Here is a 25,650-nt window from a genome sequence, read left to right as displayed (position 1 = left end):
AAATGTCCTTGAGGCCCAAGATGGTGGGAGATTTGACTTCCAGTAGACCTTGAGCTTCATTATATGCTCATTATAATATATTAGTATGGTAAATGACAGACCCCCAGGTGCCATGACAGATCCAAGGCTGACCACAGAAGGTCACAAAGTAGGTGGTGGTCCGATTCCTGGGAATCCCCACCCCTTCTCCAAAGCAGTTGGAATAATTGTCCCACTTGTTATATATGAAGCTATCGAGCCCACAAAAACTAGCAACACACGTCTCCCGGCCTCTCCACTCCCTCGCCCTCAGAGACGGTCTGTCTGTCTATGGAGCGTGTATCTACTTTTACTTTAAACTAAACACCAACCAACACGTGTCCTTTTTCTTGCCTTCAGAGACAGCCTGCACTCTGTCTATGGAATGTGCGTCTCTCTGAATAAAACTACTTTTAATCAACCACAGCTCGCTCTTAAATTCTTCCCTCTGTGAAGCCAAGGACCCACACTTGGCAGGGTGTGTCCCAGGGACTCAACCGAGACCTGGGACAAGGCCATCCTCTTGCACCCCATTTTCCTGTATCATAGCCTCTCACGTAATATAATTAAATACAATATGTATGTAGTTATAAAATCTAAAATGCTTTTCAATAAACTGACATTTTTCCCAACAACATATAATTTCTCTAAAAATTCAGATAACTTCAAAAGTATCTTAAAGTTAGAATCTTAAAATTGTGATCTATTGATAATTAACTATCTTCCTCACTAAATTAATAATAAAAATAAACACTTGAGCACACATTTTGTTACAGGAGATATTAGTTACTTTATGTGAATTATGGTCTTGAATCTCTAAGATAACCTTATAAGATAAATGTTAACTATCACATTTTAAGATATGTAAACTGAAGCTCAGAGAGATGAAATGACTTGCCCAAGGTCACACAGCTGACAAGGACATTGTATGTGATCTGAAGCCCATACGCTTAACCTACCATGCTTCGTACACAACTCTGCTTAATTCAACTTTGGGTATTTGGGCAGGTTCAAGCAGAACCTGTTTTAAATCCTTGAAAATCCTTTAGCTTTTAGGCAGGCATGACCCCTGCCTGACTCCACAATGCTTCTGCTCTAGCCCAAGGTTTGGAAGCCCCAGCGCACTGGCAAACGCCTGAAAACAGGCAACTAATGCTCAGCACCCCTCTCCGCCCCTTCTTCTGCCTTCCCAACTCATCACACTGTCACTATATGTATCATCATATTTATGACACCATTCACTTCTTTGGCTATTAAACATATTATGATCAATGTCTCTGTGTATAAATGTTTACTTCTGGTTGTTTTCTTAGAATTAAATTCTAGAAGTGAAATTACTGGGAAAACTGTAAGAACTTTTTTTAGGACTCTTGACAGATGTTGCCAGAGTGCTTTCTAGGAAGGCTGTAAAGATGTATATTCCTAGCGGTGGTATGTGAGGGTGAAGAGTTTCTCCTTTTAAAATCTAAGCAACAGCAGGAAAGATAATCCATCATGATGTTCTTACTGTGAATTAAGTTACTTGTTGTACTTGCTTCTCAATAGCAAACAGATCCGTTTCATTAAACGGAAGATGACTTTCACTGGAGAGGAAAAGAGAGAAAGTGAAGATAATTTTGGAGTGTGAAGCAGGGTTTGGACTGAAAGTGGTTGATGCAACTGAGGACTAAGGAGCTAAAGGACAGTATGAAAGAAACTGACACTTCTGGGAGGGAAAATGGCTGTCAATCAAGGGTAAAGAAAAGGAGGCAAGAAGATGTCAAAGATCATCTTTCAAGTTGGCTCTAAAAACATGAAATATAATTTACTAGCCCATCACATTAGAACACTGATATGCAATTTTTTTTAAATAAGTAAAGATAATAGCCTTACAGGGTCTTAAAATTCTAGCTCCCACACGCTTTATTTTCCCCCCTATTCATGCTAAAGTAGCCTTTCTTCTTGTATGTAAGCTTATACTTAAAAACACTTTGGGAGATACACCCAAGAGTCTTCAAAAAATTGAACATATTACATTTTTAATAATGAGGTTCCATAGTCTTTCATGGAACTGAATTGACCAGAACTCTGTAATAAGAAACTGCCTGCCAAATTAAGAACACAGCAGGCATAAAATGCAACGATCTACACTCTGGATAACCAAAGCTACAGACCTAAACTTAGCCCAAACTTTTTCTCAAATTTACTAAGAAGAGAAATAGTTCCCAAAAGTCAACTGGAATCTAAATGATCTTTGTTCCTTGATACAGGTATTGAAAATTATCTTTTTACCCTGTAGAAATGGAAACACAAACAAACCATTTTCCACTTTCCTCTTTATTGTATAAAGCATATTATGGTATATCGAGACTTCAGTTTTGTTTACCAGACTTCTAAAAAACATTTCTACTTTTCAAACTGAAAAGTTTTTTTAATCATCAAATGACAGTCGACGAGTCACAATTTCTTCAGCAAGAAATGTCACATGATTAAACTTTTAAAAACTCTAAGTAACAGGTTGCCTAATATAATCTGGTTTCCTAGATGATGCAAAAAAACCAAAAAACCCAGAATAAATACCATTTAACCTTACAGCAATCCTCCATTCAATCCCAAACACCGAGAGACATTCTAATCTGACATAATTTTCATTGTCCTGGATGTTGTAAAATAACCTTTCCTTTCAACATGGCACTGAACGAAAGCTTGTAAGTGTTTCAAACAAGAAAGTCACGTCCTATTAATGGAAGTCAAAAGTCTTTTTAGAAGAGCACAGGGTCTTAAATGATGGCTTCCTTCCTAAAAGCAGAGCCAGAGTTCTGGGTGGAAGAGGGTGTCGAAAACAGCTAAGACAGCAGACTTGAGAATGCTCTCCTTAAGGAGGCCTGCTTGCAAGGTTGGTCTCTGACCAACACCTGAGAACTCAGAGTAACTAGTTCCCCACGATGATAAACAACTTTCCCTAACAGTGGCTCACTGTGCCTGTACTATTTGTACAAACCATGTGGTTCATGTTGAACACCTGCTTTTTTTCCCCCCTTCTGGGAGTTTGGAATTTTGATATATGCTATGCAGAGGGTGTGGGTACCTGCATACAGGTGCCCCCAGTAAAATGTGGGGCATTGAGTCTCAAATGAACTTCCCTGGTGACAACATTCCACATTTGCTACAGTTTCATTAAGCACATTTTATGTGACTCCACTGAGAAAGGACTCTTGGTGACTCGTTTTCTCCAGAATTATCCCCCAGGCGCCTTTCCCCTTTGCTGATTCTGCTTTCTACCTCTCGCTGTCATAAATCACCGCTGTGAATATGGCTATATGCTGCGTCCCGTGAGTCCGCTAGTGAGTTATGGAAACTGGAGATGGTCTTGGGAAGCCCCAAAACAAAGAGCTAGAGAGAGTCTTCCTACATTAGGATGCTTGAATAAGCTTCTATTTTATGAGGTTCCTTTCAACTAGAGGATGATGGCAGAGTGGCTGGAAAAGAGCACAGATTCTGGGGCCCAGATGCCTGCTCAGATCCCACTGAAACCATTCCAGCTGTGTAGACTTGGGCAAGTTACTCAGCCTCTTTGGGCGTCCATATTCCTCTGTAAAATGTACATTAACAGTTCCAACCTAAGAAAAATTTGTTGCAAAGATTAAATGAATTTATAAGTGAAAGTATGTATCAAAGTGTTTGGCATATTGTAAGCACTTTAAAATAACTGTGGATTATTACTGTTTTCAACGTTGTGTTGATGATTCTCTCTCAACAATTTTTAAAAGTAGAGAAAACCTAAAATGGTAAAACAAACTTAAAAGTATCCAAACACATTTTATCCTGTTGGAAACTGGTACCCTACATTAAACATTAGCAGGTAAAGGGCAGTTATTCAGTGGTCAAACGCACTTAAGAATGTACTAAGGTAAATGAAACAGAAATTTTGGCAGGCCTATTTAAATGACACTGTGCGTGAATTCCCAAGAGGGACCTAAAGAATGTCAAATTTCACAAATTCATTTGCTCATAGAAATCGTTTTTACACCAAGTATTGTTGTGGCCCCAGTGCTTTGCTGTTCTAGTTCTAAAAGAAGGATTATATACCTGAGTCATGTAAACTTGCAGGAGAGTCTAGAAACTACTAACTACGAGAGATCCCAGGACAAATAACCAAGACTTCAGGTTGTGTTGCAGCAGGGAGACAGGCAGACATGAGCAGAGAAAGGGGGACGCAGGCCAAATGGCAGGAAATGGGCACCAAGGAGGGGCACAGGCCAAACACAGGAAGCCATACATCATGTGAGCACCAGGGGTCCCTGGGCAGAGAAAGAAAAGCAGGAACCTCTGGGCCAATAAATGGCCACACATTTTGGGGTGACAAGTGCCTTGGAGGCAGACAAAGAAAGGTGGGAGAAGGCAGGAATCTCCAGTGTCTGAACGTAACCTTTTGCTCATTATGCCCTCATTACAATAAAATTAGCCTTGCAGATTGGAAGTACCCATCATGCAGCAATGCCATGACACTCGTGATCCAGATTAAATAAGGACGAAAATCCCTCCTTCCTTTGGGAAGGTGGGGTTTGGATGAAAATCAAGGAATATGACCCCAAACCCTTCTGGCCCTGATAAATATTCCACCCATTCAAATTCTAAACCCCATGTAACCAAGTTGCCGAAGAAACTCAGGGAAGATGCTCGCCTGGGCCTGCCTGCTCTCCCCGTGAGAGGGTCCTGTCCATCCCTTAATAAATCCCTACTTCCTTAACCTCTCTGTCCTGTCTCTGAATTCTTTCTGGGACGGAACAAGAGCCTGAATACCAGTCACAGTTGCAGGAGATCACATATTAACAGGGAAAAGGAGGACAATTATGATGAATTTGCTTAGGTCAAGCTCTGCAAGAAAAATACGAAGGAAGGAATATTCAACCGCTACCTGTGAGGAGCCGTGACGGGAGAGGACTGCTGAGACGGGGTGCCACGAGCCAGATGAACGAGGGAGGAGAAACAGTCGCAGATGTGGGAGGAGAAACAGTCACAGATGCCCTGGAGGATACAGATAAGACGCAGGCAGGGCCAAGGGGTCACATGTGAGGCATGCGGAGTTCTTAAAAGTTTAAAGGACACAGGCTCCCCCTTTCCAAATGCCTCAAGTATGTTAAACAAATTCAAGCAAAACAGGCTTTGAAAAATATAGACAATTTGAAAAGACTGTGATTGAGGCAAGCATAAGAATTAAGGTGTATTCAAGAGACAGTTTCACATAATATCCCCTGCCTGTCTCATCATTCCCTTGGTGAGATGCTAATAAGGGGAAGCCAACCAGTTTTAAGAATATCAAGTGAAGAGCCTGTCACTCAGTTGCCAATGGAAACTGCCTGTCTGAAATTCCCTTAACAAAGCCTTTATAGCTCCACATATGTTAATAAGTCTTAAGGCTTAAGCCTAAGAAGTTACTACACTCAGGGGATTTGTTTTGTTTTTTCATTTAAAAAAAATACCAATAAATGGAGTTGAGCTCTATGTGTTTCCACAGTTTCCTCTGGCATAACAGCCAAACTTGCTGATGTTCTACAGTTTCTCACAGTCCAGTTGCCATTTTCTCTAATTAATTTTACATCTAAAAGTTGTTGGCATGCGGCAGGGCAGAACTGGGAGAGACACAGCCAAAAGTAGAAAACAGTAAGAGTCATGAGATTAGGCAGATCAATGCAGATGTTTAACTAAAGATTAAAAACATCTGTGGACATTCTGTTACATTTAAATGGGATGGAACCCAAGGCATGATCAAACACAAAAGGATATTATAATTGATTTTAACTATGAATCAAATCTAGGTTCATAAATTGTCCACTTAGGGAAATGAAATGATCAGACATCTTTTTAAAAAGCGATGTTACTGAGGAGAGTTATTAAAAAGCTCTTAAGTAAACAGTTTTAGAAAGTATAACAAGATACTAGCACCTTACATTAACATAGCTCATGGCTGGTGCTTGCAGAGGTCTTCCACGTGTATTTGATCGTTATTACAAGCACATGAGGAAGCCAGGGCTATATAAACCTTCATATGCCTTGGTAAGATTTCTGTAAACTAATAACTCAAAAATAATCTGCATAGTTAGTTCATGAAAATATTATTGCCTCATTATTTATAAAAACTTGAAAACTAAAATGCACACCTCTGACAGTCAAGACTACGTACCTAGCACAAGGAACAACCTTCTTGTCCAACAGACCAAATATGTAAATTGTTAAGCAGTAGTAGCAACTGACTCCCAGTTTCAACAGAATTCTTATTCTAGAAAACATGGACATTGATCCAAGAGGTGTTTCTGACTAGCTTGACCATTTTCCTTACGTTATTTAAACTTTATGGGCCTGTTTCCACATCGTGAATTTGGGCTAAATAATGCTGTTTAATTATTATTATATTTTAAATTATTTCACGTATTTATCATTTTATTTATAACATATTGCTATCTTCTACGCTACATATCTACATTTATGGAAAAACTTGTTATTCTGCAACTTTTTAAGGTATTAAATACTGCAACTAGTTTCTCAAGCCCTAAACAGTAAGGAAGGATGCTCTAAAACCTCCTTTCCTGTGTCCAGTACAGATCCCACAGAGTACACAACTCTGAAAGAACATCAAGGGAACATGAGATATTACAGCGTCTTCAAAAGGCCTCAGGAAACTGAGACACATGGGGGCATGACTGATGGAGTACTTAAAGAGACTGAAGTAAGTGATTTTAGCCTTGAATCAAAGAAACACTGACAAACGAAAAACTAAAAAAAAAAAGAAAAGAAAGCAAAATATCAAGGGAACATCTCTAAGAGATAGTCATCACTCTGAGTTAATATTAGTGAACCAGGCAAGGAAGACCTAAAACACACGGGCAAAAGGGGGAACACCAAGCTATTACAGCTGATCTGAAAAGAACAGTTCTAGGGAGTGAACTAAGAATGGCACACTATGTAAGTAGCTGGACTACAAGTATGTATGATCAGTGTTTATTATATCTATATGTTTAATATTAAAATAGCTGATATGGAGCTATCAGCATGGAAGAATACGTTGACAGTTACAAATCACACTGCTCTTCATTTGAAATTTCAAACTGCATCTTTGGCATCAGTTCGGTGGTGGATCACTGCACGTCTAAAATACACAATTTCCAAACTACTGCATATTAACAAAAGGTATACACTGTCTATCTTTGTTCTTACCTTATAGACCATCTGGAACTAAGTGGTGGACCAGGGCTTGACCTCATCTTGTCCAAAACCCAAAGGAATAAATAATTAGCGGCGATAGACATAAAGACCTGTGATTAGGTGGTTGGTATGTAACTTATCTTGAAATAGGTTATGCATAGAAAGATTTAATCAAAGAGCAATTGCTAATCGTGATGTCTTCTTTCCTCTTACATTTTATTAATTACAGATCAAGAATGTATTATGATGGTATTAAAACATCTTACTCACTGCCTACCACTCAAGTTTTATCAGTACCCAGTCAGATGGTCTGGTAGCCAGCCTCCAACATGGCTATCAGTGATGCCTGTCCCCTGGTGTCGTCCAATCCCACACTGCACCAGGGTTGGTCTGCGTGACTAATGATATCTGGTAGAAGAGCCATAGAGATGGTATATCAATGATGAAATTAGGTTATAAGAAAGAGCACTACTTCTGTGTTGGGCTGGCTCTCTTGCATGCATGCTTCCTTTCCCTCCTTCTTTCCCTGGATGCCTGCTGTGAGCAGCCCAATGGCAAGGAACTGAGGCCTCCAACCAAGAACCAGTGAGACACAGCAGCCAGTAAGACCAACCAACAACCACATGAATAATCTTGGAAGAGATCTCTGTAGCCCAGGGGGGCCTTGAGGTGACTGAAAAAACAGGCTATGATATAACCTCATGAGAAATCTTAAGCCAGAACCACAAGTTAATTGACTCCCGTACTCCTTATCCAGAGACCTTGCATGAGAGAAATGTTCACTGTTTTAAGCTGCTAAATTTTAGGACAATTTGTTACACAGTAATAACTAACTAATACAGATGGCAAGAGGTATATTCTTGTTTAAAATCTAACAAATCAACTACTTTATATTTTACTATTTTCAGAAATTAAGCAGGCAAAGCAATTTAAAGTTGTGTATAGTTCATAGCAGCACTTTTTTATAACAGCCAAGACACATAAGTAACCTAAATGTCGACAGGTGACTAGATAAAGATGTGATACACACACACACACACACACAATGGAACACTCCTCAGCCATAAAAAGGAATGAAATAATGTTATCGGCAGTAACATAGATGGACTTAGAGATTATCACAATAAGTGAAGTCAGTCAGTCAGAGAAGGACAAACATCATGTGATATCACTTTATATGGAATCTAAAGTTGTATATAGTCATATAAATCTGGATTTTTCCTATAAGTCAAAGATGTATCTATTGGGAGAAAAAAAGTATAAATAAATATTGGCTATGAATCCACTTTATGGTTTTAGCAAAACTTTGGCATTTTAAATTTCTTCTTTATTTTACTTTCTTCAATAGAGCATGAATTTCAGCCTCATTGAAGATCCAGACCAGGTGGGAAAAATGTGTCTTTGAAAGTGGAAATAACCTTTCATTTGTAACAGAGCAGCTTAAAGACCACTTAAGTTGGAGATAATGGCTTATATGAATTGTGGGTAATGCTGCATTAACTTGTTGTCATTACCATCATCATTAAAACTGCAGCCAAACATCCACCACGTGCTCTACGGGGCACATTATACAAGACATCGCTAGTGCCTTCGAAGAACAGATCCAAAGAGTTCCAAGGCAGTGAGTTCTCATTGATACATGAAAAAAACTGGATTGTACTATCTCAATTCAGAACTAGTCAATGTAGGAATTAGAAGGTTTACTTAATCTTACTTTAAAAAGTAAACCTTAACAAACATAAATTAGCTTTTGAGGTTAAAATAAAAAGTGAAGCAGGAAATATGTAAGAGAAATTCATCCTAAGGCATTAACTCAAAATTTTCCTTCACCCCTGAGCCATTCAGGAACAAGAAATCTGGCTTCCCATCCTTTCCTGGTATTCCCTCATCCTGGACAGGAACTGTCAGGCTGACACGTGTGGTTGTGGCACGCTGGCAGTATTTAAGAGAGGGGGAGAAAAGTCACATCTGGCCAGATCTTTAACTTGTTTCCAAATCTGCCTGTCCCTGCCTCCCCTGCTGTTTCTTCTGCTCCCCAAAATATGATTAATATCTATAAGTTTGTAAAACTCTGAATTCTAAGCAAGGCTGAGGGCTTTCCATCCCAGTGAGGCTGAGGTATGGAGTTAATGAGAAGTGAGACTGCGGGGAATGAACAGAAACACGCCAATGTTAAAGTAATTGAGCATGAATATCAAACACTGACTTGGGAACGGTCTTCATTTGCTGACGGAAAGTCTGATCAGCTGCTGGGCAGCTGGGATGTGCACAGATCTGCAGGCATTGCTGGCCCTGGAATTCCCGTCAGAACAGCCTACACTTTATAACCTCAGTACCTTGTTTCTTCACCGACAATTGTTTTCCTTTTCTTTCTTTTCTTTTCTTTTTCTTCTCTTCTTTCCTTCCTTTCTCCCTTACCTCTCTCCCTCCCTCTTTCCTTCCTCCTATAAAAGTGTTCCTCTTTCTTCTCTCTGAATTTATCTCATCCATCCCTAACCCTTATAAGGAATTTAAAATTTCTTTCAGTAACTGCAGTTTCTTAAAAAAATGTGTAGTTTACTACCGCCAGTTCAGGACAACACAAATCGTGGTGCTGTGGCTAGAACTGCTGACACTGTAATTTTCATTATAAAAACCCTGCATTGTCCTCTAAAGCCAGTGAAAGCTTGAATTATTAATTACTACAATATAATCTTCTGTGTCTGTCAATCTCAGTTAGAATATTTACATTGTTCTTAAGTGGCAAGGATCTCTGGAAGATCTGCACGATAACAGTGACAGCATGAACACCTTAGTAAGCTGTACGTTGCTGTTAATTTCAAATTGTAACGAACAGTGTTATTCACAGCAGAGTAATAATACTTTCAAGAAAACTATTAAAGGAAAAAAAAAAACTTGGGTTCCAAAATTCTAGGAACACATAATTAGATTTTTTTTTTAGAAAAATTCATCTACAAAGATTTTTTTTTCATTTAAGTGCAAAGAAAAGGACAAATTTTAAATTAATTGGGAAATGTTTAAAATAGAGTACATTTATTAAATGAAATTAAAAGTGATTTGTGAAAAATAGATAGTAACTACTGGGGATGGAGACAACAATAGTATATTGTTAATGAGCCATATACACTCTGAACTCATTAAAAACACAAATTCTTAAAGGACTGAGCATTAATGCTTATCTGATGGTCAGGAAATTTCTAAGATTGTGTTTCCACTCGTCATTTTCTAAAATTTCACTCAAATATGTGTTATAATTGCTAGAAAAAAAAATTTAAGTAACCAATGAGTTTCTCAATCCTTACACATATGCCAAGAAAACCAGAAAAAAGTACATAGGAAAAGCAATCATACGAGATTGATCTTAAATATAAAAGTGCTAATGGTTTATTTACCTTAATAGCGTAGTATTCGCTAACTTCGGGCCTAATAGAATCAAAGTCTCCACTGATGAATTCAGGCAAAAAGCTGAAAGAAAGAGTTCCAAGTAAGTCAAATAAGTAAGACTACTTACTTGTTAATCTTTAAAACTATGATTAAGGACCAGAGAGAGTGCTAATTAACTCAAAAGGAAAAAGAATCACAGTTCTATTTTTAGTGTGAATGGGATGTCATATCTTACACTTGTGATTTGAATACAGTATGACTAAGGGGAAACCTACTACCCAACTCATGTATAAACTTAGTCACTCTATCAGTCAGTATCTATCCTGCTTAAAAAATAAAGATTAAAGATTATTGCTTAAAAAAAACAACAACCCCCAGCTCAAAAATCCTAACAGACTCATAATCTTTGCAAATTACCTTCTACAAATATATACAAACCTTACATTATTTTACCCTCATACACGTTCCAAATTTTCAACAGATTTGAACAGAACAAATGATGAGAATGAGGCATTCTTCGTAGAGCATGAGCAGTTCAAAGACATGTTCCAAATACCCTATTGACATAGTTTTAAGTTCTAGACTCAAATGAAAATACTACTTCTTAGGTCAAATGTAATCTAACAAGTCTATGTTGGACCAACTCTACTTTTGAACCATAGGACTAAATAGTTAAGAGAAAGTTCTTTACACAGAGATCTGATCACATCAACTGTGAATTTTTTTTTCATTAAACAGTAACGGTTACTTATTAAAATTTTTAATCAATGATTTCACAGTCACTGAATATCAACCACGTGCAAAAAACAATACTTCCCTCAAAATAAGGCAGAATTGGGAAATAAAACACCTAAGTTTTTAGTTCATCTTGCTTGGTTTCAAGATCTTGCTATAAACCTTAGACTTTCAATTTCATTTTACTCCTATTTAGGTAACTACTTTATATCTTACTTAGGACTGAAAATAGACTGTTAGTTCACATCTCTTAATTTTTTCCCTGTTGCAAAAATTCATTCATTTTCAAAGTTTCTTGCAAATGTCTCCACCTATCACCATTCAACTACACACAGATTAAAACTCATATGGATCATGGAATCTTCATGCTTCTTACGGTCTGAATGTTTATGTCTCCCCCCCAATTCCTATATTGAAACCCTAACACCTAAATTGATGTTACTAGGGGGTGACGTGGTCAAGAGGGTGAAGCCCTCATGAAGAGATGAGTGCCCTTACAAGAGAAGCCCCAGGAAGCTCCCTTGCCCCTTCCGCCACGTGAGGGCACAGTGAGAAGACAGCCATCTACAGAACAGGAAGCAGACCTCAGCATACAGTGACTCTGCAGGCACTCTGACCCTGAACTTGCCGGCCTCCAGAACTAGGAGAAATAGGTGCTTGTTGTTCGTAAGCCACCCACTGTGTTACCGCAACTTAGAGGGACTGAGACACTGCTGGGAAGGATAAAACGGATCATCCCCCCAATACCTCATCTTCCTTTTCAAGGAGCTGAGACCTAAGAAATCAAGTGCACTTTGTCTACGTGGCCAGCATCACACCTACGTCACCGTGCAAAGCAGCCATTTAAACTTAGGACTCTGTGTGGTCTGAGTCATGCGACTTCCTAGTAGGACTGATTCTGTAGTCCATTACAAATTTTAGATATCTAAAATCAATTTGGTAGCTTCCAAGTATCACAGGGATTTTGACAATAAATAAAAATAAAAAATAAAAGCCGATACATATAGTCAGCTAAACATCTACCCCTTTAGGAGACAGCAACTTAAAAAGAATTAGACCTTTTAAAGAGAATTAGATCTTTTGCTCTGTGACTAATGAAGGAAAGCAATCATGTAAACTCACCTCTTAATTCATGTAAAATATTAACAGGAAAGTGAAATTACACAGATAAAAGATAACTCCAGAAAATGTTTAATATAATTTTCTCCAATATAACACACATGCTTTAAAAATGAACAAGGATACTTCTTTCTAAGACTCATGTCAGAAATACACCTGGTATACATGCTGAGACGACTAAAATAATCATAACTTTTCATACACTAGTTTCTGAAACTTCCTGAATGTGCTTTTGGACCTTGCAATTAAATGCCCCTCTAACATTTTCTGAGGCACCTGTTGCCATGGCACCTGGGCATTCTGAAGAGGTACTTATTGGGGATGACACTTCACAGATGTAGAGGAACTATACTGTGATATAAAAGACAGTTCACACAGGGAGATAATTTTCAGAACTCTTTGGGGACTGACTGCACGTAGCAGTTGATGAAGGGTAAGTGGATTTGCGATGCCAGTGACGCATGTTTCTGTCTACCATTCACATACATCACACCAGTGGACCTCTTCTTGGTGTCCTCAATCTAAGGCACTGATTTGTGAAAAGATGTTCTGAACGCTACAAAAATGGCATAGACTCTTTCGATGTTTATGTTTTAAATCTTACTGCGCTTGCCATTCACTAATGGCAAAATAAGAGATCAAAAAGGGTTAAGATTAATTAACGAGCTAAAGGTCCACCACATGTAATAATCAAGAGGAAGGTTGATGTATTTAGAAAATATACCTAGCCATGAAGTTAGAACACAACTATTGTCTTTTGTAAGATGTTTTCTGATGCCAGTGAAGGATATCTGTCCACAAAGCCTTCTTTGCTCCCAAAGAAGACACAGTCACTCCCTTCCAATGTGGAAAGCACTGAATCTCTTAACCTTCCATTTCATTTTAAACAATTTAAGTAAAATGTCTTTTAGCTTCAACTAGATTATAAGTTCCTTGGAGCAGGATCTCTGACTGATCTGGGTATTCGTCAAAGCCCCAAGTACACAGATGCTGATCATAATATAGTAACATGAAATAGTAGAGGAAGAGAAGAGGGGGAGAGAAAGAGGATGGAAGGAAGAGAAAAGTGGGTAGGAGGGGAAGGGAGAAAAAGGCATATGGTCAGGGGAAGGAAGGTAGGGAAAAGAGAAAAAGGGGAGGGAGAGGAGAGAGGAGAAGATGGGAAAAAATGGTGAAAAGGGAAGAGAAAGACCAGGAGTGGAAAGGAAGGGGAAGAAGGGAGTGCAAAAGAAGAAGAAAACATTCAATATGAACTTCCTATGACGCCTGCTCCCAACTTCCTAGCTCGTCCAAATGATCTGTTTTCTGAGCCTCATTTTGTCTCTTGTGAAATGAGGATAATTTGGAGTGGTAGAGCACCAAGAGAATTAAAAGTTAATACACATAAAGCACTTAGAAAATGCCTGGCACACAGTAAGGACGATTTAAGCTATTCAGTTAAAATACAAGTTATTACTAGAGATGCTAAAGAACTTGCCCGAGGTTATGAGACTCCTAGAGCTAGAACCAAACTGCAAACCCAGGCAGCATAATCTTTGTTCTCTAACAGCCCCATCTACAGCCTCCCACGCACAGGCAAGTATGAAATGAAAGAGCTTCCTATGGAGAAAGTGTTTTCCACAGACGCATTATTCCCCTGCCGATTTGATTCATCAGCGTGAAACTGGTCAACCTGTGTATGTTAGAGAAGTATCACAATGGCAGAAGGGAAAAAGGACGTGTACTCACTGCTGAAGAAAGGATGGGATTTTCATCAAAGGAATATGTTAGGAGGAGAACATATGAGAACACTGTTGAAAAGGAGTGTGGCTCCTGATAGAAGGAAAAAAATGGTCTCCAACCTAAAGACACAAGGAATGGATCCTTCAAAGACCTGGGCTAATATTCTCTGCAAAACCACAAAGCTTAACAGGTGGGAAAAAGACCAAGATGGAGATGGTCTAAAATATAATTAAGTAAAAAGGGGACCACATTTTGACGGGGTTTATGGATACAATCAGTTCAACTATTTTAATAAGCCTACAACATAATAAAGGTATCAAAAGATATTTAGACAGTCCCCAGCTTACAGTGGTTCGACTTAAGATTTTTCAACTTTACAAGGGTGTGAAAACAATAATCAAGCATTTAGTAGAAACTTTATTTCAAATTTTGAATTTTAATCTCTTCCCAGGATGTCACTTCACTAGATATATGTGGTACAATACATACTCTCAGAGATGTTGGGGGTGGGGAGCTGCAGCTCCCAGGCAGCCACATCGTCACGAGGGTAGGCAACCCCCACACTTACAACCATTCTGTTTTTCACTTTCAGTACCGCACTCATTAAATAACGTGAGACATGCCACATTTTATTATAAAATAGACTTTGTATTAAATGATTTTGCCCAACTGCAGGCTATTATAAGTGTCCTGAGCACATTTAAGGCAGTCTTGGCTGAGCTATGGTGTTCAGCAGATTAGGTGTATTGAATGCACTTTCAATTTAACAATATTTTCAGCTTATAATGGGTTTATGGGACATCACTCCATTGTAAGTCAAGGAAGATCTGTATAATTGTGGATAAGAGAGTCTTAGGAAAGAAATAAAACACAATGAAAAAGAAATCATATTACACTGGGTAAAAATTTAACTTTCAAGCCTTATTATTAAGAAATATATTTCATAATGCTACAGCTGCCAGAGACAATGATTCTTCTGATGGGGAAAGGTCAAAAGTATTAATATTAACAGGAGTTTAGAGGAAGCTGATTCCACGCCTCATGGATGACTTTGAGGGGTTTGGGACCTCAGTGGAGGAAGTCACTGCAGATGTGCTAAAAGAGCAAGAAAACTAGAACTAGAAGTACACCCTGAAGATTGACGGCATTGCTGCAATCTCATAAAACTTGAACCGATGAGGAATTGTTTCTTATGGATGAGCAGAAAAAGTTTCTCAAGATGGAATCTATGCCTGGTAAAGAAACTGTGAAGATTACTGAAATAATGGTAAAATATTTAAAATATTACACACATTTGGTTAATAAAGCAGACGTATGGCTTGGGAGGATCGATTCCGATTTTGAAAGAAGTCCTACGTGAGTAAAATGCTCTCAAACAGCATTGCATGGCGCAGAGAAATCTTCCTGAAAGGAAGAACCAATTGATGCGGTACTTCACAGCTGTCTTATTTGAAGAAATTGCCACAGCTGCACCCGCTTTCAGCAACCCCCACCCTGATCAGTCAGCAGCCATCAACGCTGAGGCAAAAAGATTACAATTCGCAGGAGGCTCAGGTGATGGTTAGCACTTTTTTACAAAAAAACAAAAATCTTATTAAGGTATGCACATTGGTTTTTTAAGACATAATGCTACTGCACACTTAACAGGCTACAATATAGTGCATATATCTTTTATATGCACTGGGAAGCCAAAAAAATTGTGTGACTTGCTTTATTGCAGTGTTCTGGAAGCAAACTCACAGCATCTCTGAGGTGTGTCTGTATTTATAGGACACCCTACCCAATAATAGCAGGTATACATATTCTTTTTCAACTGCACATGGCAAATTCTTCAAAATAGACTACATGCTAAGCTAGGGGTCAGCAATTTTTTCCCTAAGGAGCCAGAGAGTAAATATTTCAGGCTCTGTGGGTTATAAGGTCTCTGTCACAACTACTTGCTATCTGTCATGATAGCAAGAAAGCAGCTGGAGAAAACAGGAAAATAATGGGCACTGCTGCGTCCCAATAAAACTTTACTTATAGTCAGCTGGCCTGCAAGCGATAGTTTGCCCACTCGTCTTTGAAGCCAAAAATAAGACTCAGTAGATTTCATGGGGTTGACATCACACACAGTTTGTTCTGTAATACATACTATTCTTTATTTTCTCACTTGCTCAAAATAATCCACTGTAAGTCAGTACTTCCAGGAATGTAGTATGACCACTAAGAGAATAAACTTTGATATTTATATTTATATACACAATGAAATTGATATTAATTAAAATCAAATGTCATTAAAGTAAGTTACGCATTTCAATTTTTCTACATATATTTTTATCTTACTGATTATTCACACTAGCTTAAATTGCCCCATTAAATTATATAACTATATTTAACATTTATTTATAGATTCGTAATGCATAAATAATCCATATAATTTAATAATGTTTTACAGTTCAGACACACCTCAAATTTTGAAAAAGGTACATTTTAGAAAATCATTTTCTCATTAACAAATACACCATTTCAAATGTGATTCAGGACCCAGAATGTTACAATGGACAAAATAATATTTAACAGCAATCTTATAAACTACATATCTAATTTAAAAAACTTAATATTTGGTATAACACTTGGTCAGACACTACTACAGTTATACCAAGCACATATTAGAAGGTGAGATCAGAAACCGCTGTACTGCCTCCCCAGTGCTGGCAGTTCATATTTCACATGCGGGTGGTGGAGTGTGTTGTCAGTGACTCTCCTGAGCCCTGGAGAGGACCTTCTCTCCACGGAAGGAGAAAGTGGGTCTGCCTTTGTGGCTTTGCCCGATTCGCAAAGCTCAGTCAGCACTACATAACCAGTCAGTAGTTTGGGAATGAGATTATTTCCATTCCAGAGAACCAGTTTACATGTTTAATTAATGGCCTGTCAAGTTGGGACACGGGAAGGATGAGATATAAAGAAGAAAACATAAATAAATTCAACAGCAGAATCTGAAGTAAAAACGTTTTAGAAGAAAAGTAGTTTTAAAATTTAATACCGACACTGTCCACAATGTACTGCTTCCTTTGCTCCAGAGAGTGTCAAAGAAAGATGAAAACACTAAGAAGTGAGCACCCCAGAAGCAAAATTTATAGAATATTTACACTAAAACATGGAGACCAAAAAGGAGGCACATGCTGAATCACATAATACACATCAAATACCATAAACAGTTTATTAAAATAAATTTCATATATGGCACATTACCTCGCAAGTTTTCCCAGAGGTAAATAATGTGTCAAGACCTAAACAAGAGTTTTTGTGAAAAGACGGTTTTTCTACTAAATCATATTTATACAGTGGGTTCCCAGAAAACAGAATTTATTATATAAACTAGACTTAAGCACACAGCCCAGAGTCATTTTATTCTCTTTCATCATTCCTGCAAACTGCTGTTTGTAAAAGACTCATTATCAACTTTTAGGATGGAAATGAGGTTTGTGGATAAGTGATAAAGAGACTGGGTCACCATTTACCTCGGGCTAATTGCTACCCAACTAGATACATGGCAAGTACAGTGATTCAGGGTGACGCTCTTCTATCAAGTCACCACACATGAGGAGCATCTATTCCTGAAGACAGACTTGTCATCAAGGCATCTATAAACTGGTTTCATCCGTCTTGCTAATCACCTCTCGATGGTTTCCAAAACAGTAAACAATGTTGACTTTAAAAGAGTAAAAGCAGCATTTAAATCTCAGAAATTTGATTTAATCTTAATGTCACTGGTTAAAACAAAATAGTAAGTTTTAGACAGCTGGAATCTGAAATGATAGAAGTTCAGCTGAAAGCTGTAAATGCAGAGAGCTCTGAGGGGAGGTCAGAGGTAAAACTTTACACTCGCAAATCCTCCATATACAGGGTATTTAATTCAGCTTATCAAGTATCAAATGTATACTATGTGTGCCACGCTGAAGATACAAAAGTTACTACAGCCCCAAACACTGTTTAGTGCAAGCGTGGATGTTACAGAAGGGACTCATGGACCCTCCAAGTCAAGCACAGAATGGTACAGAGCACAGACCAGCCAGGGGGACTGGCCAGTCAGAGGAAGGGGAGGAGAGGCTTCAAAATAGTTGATCCTGCATGGAAAGTTGTCACTGAATGAAGATCGTGACAAGAGGATAAGAGAGAAAAATAATAAACACGTCCAGGCAGCGGAGAGAAGAAAAGCAGGCGGGAGGATGAGTGGTGAGAGGACTAACGTTAGCAAACAAAAGAGATGCGCAGGGGACACGCACCATGACGTCACCCCCTCGTTTCTGCGTTCCCCGCTGATTCATCCCTCAGTCACCTGTATTCACACGTGGCCAGCGACGTCACAGTCTTGAAAGCACCAGAAGAATGACTTTGTGGCTTTTAGCTCCAGAACAGGGATCTACACGCTATACGCAATCACAGTTGCACCAGGAAATGATTCCTCTGGCTCTTAATAGGTCACTTTCTCCTTCTGCCCTTCGCTGTAACTACTTATTTTCCAAAAGTGAGGAGGAGAGAAAAGGGATGAGAGAGGTTATTCGAAGAGGAAGCAAGCTCTGGGGTTATTTTCTGAGAAGGCAGCAGTGGCGGGGGTGCAGGGGAGGGCCAGAAAGCACTATGCATGTTGAGGAGACTCAACGCCAAGCGTGACACAGTGCAGGGAGAAGCTTTCGTGTTGTCTCATTTACAAACATGAAAGAGCCACAAAGCATCACACAGGTTAATGCCAATTCTTCACCTTCTCAAATACAAAAGTCCGGCTCACTGACAGTGAATTACTTTGTGTAATTTATCGGCTTTACACTTCTCTCTGTAATTCAGGGGAGAAATAATACACAGAATTCAATAAAAACAGCTAGTGATAAATGCCATTAGGGTCACTAATAAGTTGTCCGCTCCTCCCAAATTTTCCAAAGCCAAGCATAACCAGCTGCCTAGCTGACCATTCTGCTAGTATAGTGTTTTTACTCCTGTTCTTCCTTTCCCCCCACAGCTTCCCCCAAAGCAGGAACTCAATCCTACTGAAGAAAAACAGAAGAATTTAATGCATATGCTGACCTGCTAAAGTAAATACTGTATTTCCCATCCTTGCAAGTTTGTTTTATCATAGATGGCTGTGTGAACCATTATCCTAAAAGACAGGGACAAGAGCCCGGGAAGTTCCCTACAGGACTTAGTAATGACAGTGTCATGTTGGAAGCTGAAAGAATTCAATCAGATGATAATGGCTTAGGAATAGATCACCTTGAAGTCGTAAGATCATTAGATGATGAATATCCTTAACAAACGTAAAAAGGCACACGAGGGAAAACATTCAGTAGAAATACAAAAGACAAAAAGGCGGCTGTCCGTGTTCAAATAGAGTTGAGACCAATAGATTATTCAAATGGAAATAAAATCAAATAGGAAAAATCAAATAGACAAAAGCTATAACACAAAGAGAAGGAATTTAAACACCTTAATGTGTGGGTATATGTATATAATATGTGTAATTTATAATCATTGTATATATATATGTTCGTGTGTTTATAGCTTTTACGTTTTCAATCTTCAAAGATTCCGTATTGCTTTATTGCTAAGTACAACGATCAGTTCTCTCCTGTTACTTTAACCATCAGGAGCATGTAACACAACCGACAACTCTCTGTTCTTTGATCCCTCTTCCTCATTTGACTGAAGAACTAGTTTCCTGGTTTTCCCTCTGACTCCCTGGTTACTCCCGCTCTGCCCACCCGACAGGGCTTACACTTCACTTGGATGTTTTAACACTGCAGTGCCCACAGCTCAGTCCCTGGGCCTCCTTCCTCCTCTGTCCACACTTACTACGTTATCTTACCAGGTTGCTCCTTAAATGCCCTCTGTCTACTGATGGCTCTGAAGGTTGTATCTTCCCTCAACTCCAGACCCATGTATTCAACAAGCTATTCAACGTCAGGTACGTGTAATAAACACCTCAAACTCCGCACATGAATCAGAGTCTCCGCTCTTTCTTTCCCACCAGCACTGTCCCTCTCACAGTCTTCCAAATCTCACCAAGTGGAAAATTAATCTTTTCCACTTGTTCAGGCCCAAATCCTTAGTCACTCCTGATTCTTCTTTTTCCCTCTTCATAGCTGGTTTACCAGCAAGTTCTATAGACTCTTCTTGCAAAGTATATTCTGCATCGTGCTTTCGTACCATCTTCCACGCTAGAACACGGATCAGATCCTCTACTCAAAATAGCCCAGGGGCTTCCCATCTCGTGAGGAATCAATCATTTGTTTTACCTGCAAAGGTCCTACAAGATCTACCCTCAGTTACCTTTCTAACACTCTCCTCCTAAAGAGATCCTCTCTTATTCTCTCTACTGGTGGCAGATGGTTTGCAAAATTATCCACAATTATTGTCCTCTCTCCACACATACTCCCTTATAAGGTGACTTTCCAGATCCTTCTATCAAAAGGTACTAAATACAAGCCTATTTCTCCCCCACTTGAATTTGGACTAACCTCGTGCCTTGCTTGGACTGACAAAATACAGTGGAAATGATGGTGGCATGGCAGCCTAAACCAAGGCCTCAAAGAGAGCCCTCTGCTGTCCTAGAAACCTCCCCTGTTGCCATGAGAACAACTGTGCGCAAGCCTAAGGCAGAGAGGCTGAAAGATGGAGACGAGATAAGAGTCAGGGGACCCAGCTTTCAGGCAGCCAACCTTCAGACATGTGAGCAAGTCCTGTCTCTATCAGCAGAAGTGCCTACCCAAACCATATGACTGACACGAGTGAGCCCAGAAGATCTGCCCAGCTGTGCTTTAGGATTATCAACAACAATAAATCACTGTTGTTTAAAGGCACTAAATTTTGGAGCAGTTTGTTATGCAGCAAAAGGTAAATGATACCATTCTCAGGTCTCAGATTGTCCACACAGGTGTTCCCTCTGCCTGCAATGCTCTTCCTGTGGATAGACAAGTGACAACTTCTTCACTTCCTCCAGGTCTTAACTCAGGAGTCACTTTTCTCATTTAAGTGATGGCACATGATATTTGTCTTTCTCTGTCTGATTTACTTCACTCAGTATGATAATCTCTAGGTCCATCCATGTTGCTGCACAAGGCATTATTTCATTCTTTTTCATGGTTGAGTAATATTCTATTGTGTGTGTATATATACATACACACACACATATATATACACACCACATCTTTTTATCTATTCATCTGTCGATAGGCATTTAGGTTGCTTCTATGTCTTGATTATTGTAAATAGTGCCACTATGAACATCGGGGTGCATGTATCTTTTCAAATTGGAGTTTTCTCTGGATATATGCCCAGGAGTGGGATTGCATAACACTGTAAATCAACTGTATGTCAATTTAAAAAAGCCACTTTCTTAGTGAGGTTTCCTCACTTTAACTGCTACTGCCCTATCAGAAAATATGCTATAACTTCTGCTTTTTTGTCCTCCTGATCACCAGTCATATACTTTACATTTTCATTATTTATCTGACTTAGTATCTATCTCCATAAAAGTTGAAGGAAGTTAGACATTTTGTCATAGATGGCTGTGTGAATCCTGTAGCCCAAGTTTTTACAATAATGTCCTTTATATAAAATGAGTGCATTATCTAAAATATGCTAAAATAACAATTTCCTGCATCATACAGCAATAAATGAACAAAGCCGGCAAGAGTGGAGAGAAATATGATCTTACATTGTTGATAAAAGTGACGATAAGTACAAATATTCTGGAAAGCAAACTGTCAACTTGAATTCAAAATTTTTTTTTAATTCATAACTTTTGACCTCATATCTTTATTCTCATTAAACTATTTTAAGTAAACTCACACAAAATTTTACTTATAAAACACATCTAAGGTGGGAAGGGATAAATTAGGAGTTTGGGATTAACAGATACACACTACTATATATAAAATAAACAACAAGGACCTACTGTATAGCATAGGTAATAATATTCAATTTCTTACAATAATATATACTGGACAAAATCTGAAAATACATACATGTATGTATATGTATAACTGAACTGCTTCACTGTACACCTGAAACTAACATTGTAAATCAACTATACTTCAATAAAAAATAATTAAAAAGTAAACAAAATTAAATAAAATGTATCTAAGTTTCCACTCATCAGAGTTGTAAGATTATGAACCACATATATTCCTGATAGATGGAGAATGGTTTGATAAGAATGTAACAGATAAAATTTTTATTTAATGACATAATGTATTCACTTGTGAATATATCTGTTACATCTTTATTTATCAACCATTAATGATGCAAAGTATATACATAAAAACTCCTATGTTATTACATATGCACATAGATACTCAATAAGAGAAACAAACAAAACTATCAAATTGAAAAAGGTGTGCAAAAACATAAAACAGTAAGAATCTAGGTGATTTGAAGCTATAATGTTTTACTTTGTATCTTCCTGTATTCTCCAAGTTCATTGTAATGAACCTGAATTACTTCTATAAGCGGGAGGGTGGCTTGGGGTAGGGGAGGGTGTGCCTTTAAAAAAAAAAGGAATAAAGTTAAAAACCAAAAACTAAAGGTAAGTACTAAATAATTCAGATTTGATCCATTTAAACTATTTTCATATTGTTACTTGTAATTATGATTACTTCAAAAATCACTTGAACATAGTTTTGCTTGGAATTGGAACAAAGAAGGACAGCTGGGTTCAGATTTCTGCTGTACGATTTGGCTACAATCTCTGGTTGGGGTAACCTTTGCCACCTGTATTGGAATGTGATTCCATCCTCTGAAAAGCACTAGAAGGCGTCAGTGCAGTGCGTGACCATCAACTCTTTCTCCCTGGGTATCAGAGGCACACTTTGGAGAGCAGCTGCCACGCGGAGGAAACTCACTGTGAACGCCCGATTACTGGTAATAGGAATCATAAGACTACACCATTATGTGGAAATGTTCTTTTCCCTGACAGATATAATGCTAAGATGACAGAAACTATAGTTATTTTTCTTGTTCCTAACATGGGGAACTGCTCTCCAGTTACTAATAACCTACTAATTTACAGCCTAGCAGGAAAAAAATTGAATACACACTAGAGGCCACTAGTGATAAATAAGTGAATTCTGCATGAAGTAAAATACATGATGATAGCTGTGCAAAGAGAACTGCGTCCTACACCTCCGAGCTTCAGGTGCCTTTTTAAGTACTATGCTTCAAGTCAGAGCAGTTTCTTTTTCTTTTTTTTCTGTTTATAAATTTATCAGTATTTTTAAATAAAGGAATAAGTCTGGGGAAATTTCATCTAAAATAAGACAAACCAAGGAAATTTTGTAAAAGAAAAATTATATTATTGTATTCTTTAAGCAAAACTGTGCTTTCAAGTAATGAAACCTTTTTTTACACATTACATATCAGACAAAACCCTGTATTCTTTTACGCATTTGTTACAGAGATCCAGACCAGATAAAGTTACGTCCTACGTTGTACAATGTAATTTGTCTTGGTAATATTTCATTAAGACGAACTTTTTTTTTAATGGAAGTACTGGAGACTGAACCCATGACTTCATGCACTCTACCACTTGAGCTATACCCTCCCCGCAAAGAGGAACATTTTTGTGAAGTGCAAAAGATTTCCAAAAAAAATTACACATCCCCTCTCCCAGAAAATCATCAATCATAAGAGTGGAATTTAAAAGAGTTTACTTAGAAAAAAAATATGATAACATGAAAGCAGGGAAAATACACAGAATCCTCTGATTAAGAAGTTTTTATAAAACTAAGCAAGTGTATACCATACGGTTTATTTTTAAAACGTTGGAGGAATCTTATTAAATTTCTCCGAATGCATGAGAGGTATTTTTTATCACTTATAAGTGATAAAATATGCATGGCAGGTAACCATTTAATTTCACTGTCATTAAGAGGAGGAAGAAGAAAAAATCTCATAACTAGGGGCATTTTACATCACAATAAATATCAAGTTAGGGAGGTGCATTTGGAGCGGGAAATACAGAAGAGAATGATCAGGACCACTGGACGAGGGCATAAAGATTGCCAAAGTCCTTGTGGATGGAATTTGTAGGAATGGCTTGGTTTTGTCTGCATCTGTGTTTGCATTTGTCCATTTCTACCCACGTTTACAGAAACTAACCTAGTGTGAGTCTTGATCCTGGGCACAGCCCACTCCAGAAACAGACAGGAGTCAGGTGTTCACTCCTGCCACCCCCAGAAACAAGGGCAAGGGCAGGCACCCCCTTAAGCACTGCCCCTCGGCCAGTCAATCACGGGCTCTGAAACACAGTGAGGGGGACTGTAGAGAATCCACCTGCAGCACCAGAGACCTGGCTTGTACTCCAAGCACAAACGAAGCCCTGGGTCTGGTTTCCAGCTTCCTGCACACTTTCCCAGCTTCCCACTGATTCTGATAATTATAATACATTTACAGGATTTCTTCTTGTTGTTCTTTAAATTGGTCAGTTTGTTTTTTCCAGTTATTTACAACTGAGAACCCCCGGGGATACAAAAAAATCTGCACAAGACATTCCTAACAACATTTACTGAAGAGCTTTTAGTTTCAGTCTCTGATGAGAATCAGTGTTGAAAAAAAAATTTTTTAAGAATTACTCTACTGGGTCAGAAACATGCTTTCATACTTCACTTATGATAGAAAAATATATTACAATTTTATGAAACATCATGTCTAATAATTCTTTAATATGTATTAAGCATATAGTGAATTTGTTTCTGGGGCTGAGACAATGAAACGACTGGACAATAAGCCTTCACTGGGGTGACAGACTGGTGGGACAGGCAAACAGGTAGATTTCAATGTGCTGTGATAAATGCTATGAAAGAGATCCACTCAATATAAGGTCATCCAGGAAGGATGCGCAGTGGACAAATGGAGTGAAACAGACTTGGAGTGACTGAACCTGACCTGGTGAAGTAAGAAATCTAGCCAACAAGTGCCCTTAGTTCATTCAGAATTTGTCACCTACTGGCTAATCTGTAGGGAAATTATTATTCTCAGGGAAAACTATCTAAAAGAAGTAATATTTATCAATTAAAAAATATATTTATCAAACCTCACCCTGGGTACAAGGACTATTTCAAAAGACAAGCAAAACAAGAACAAGGAATTCTGTCCAATTAAGCAGAAACACCCATAGATAATTTCAACATAACATGGAGTGACAGTAAAGGGCTATTTAGAGAATTTACACTTGACTTAGACATGGAAACTGGAAGTTACCAGGAAACACAACAAAGGGGCCATGCTTTGAAAGATAAGGATTATAACACTAGGAAGAAAGCAAAAGAGTGATTTTTATAAGTGAATTTTTACAAGGAGTTTTTTTAGAATAGTTTTCACAGATGACTCAGATATAGTATTCTATTAAAAAGTATCTTCATTTGATGTTAAAACTGATTCCTTGGGCATTTCAGTGGGCATTCTAAGGCTGTTTTAAACGATGGGCTGATTAGGAGGCCAGTATTTAGATGGCAC

At 38.3% G+C, this 25,650-nt stretch overlaps 1 protein-coding gene across 11 annotated transcripts in view; it reads right to left on the bottom strand.

The window, feature by feature from the left end:
- The window catches only part of TPK1 (thiamin pyrophosphokinase 1), a 320,519-nt gene that overhangs the window by 171,243 nt on the left and 123,626 nt on the right, over window positions 1–25,650 (bottom strand). For all 11 annotated transcript variants that reach the window (XR_012074168.1, XR_012074172.1, XR_012074169.1 and 8 more), the window contains one exon: window positions 10,593–10,665. Coding sequence is in view for 3 of the 11 variants with exons in the window: in XM_072964303.1 (XP_072820404.1) it covers window positions 10,593–10,665 (73 nt within the window). In the remaining 8 variants the exon portion in view is untranslated. The remainder of the gene's footprint in view (window positions 1–10,592; window positions 10,666–25,650) is intronic.

This window comes from Vicugna pacos, chromosome 7 (genome assembly GCF_048564905.1).
Source record: "Vicugna pacos chromosome 7, VicPac4, whole genome shotgun sequence".
NCBI classification, from domain to species: domain Eukaryota; kingdom Metazoa; phylum Chordata; class Mammalia; order Artiodactyla; family Camelidae; genus Vicugna; species Vicugna pacos.
Note: the sequence above shows the minus strand (reverse complement) of the source record. Positions and strands in the feature narration are given on the sequence as shown.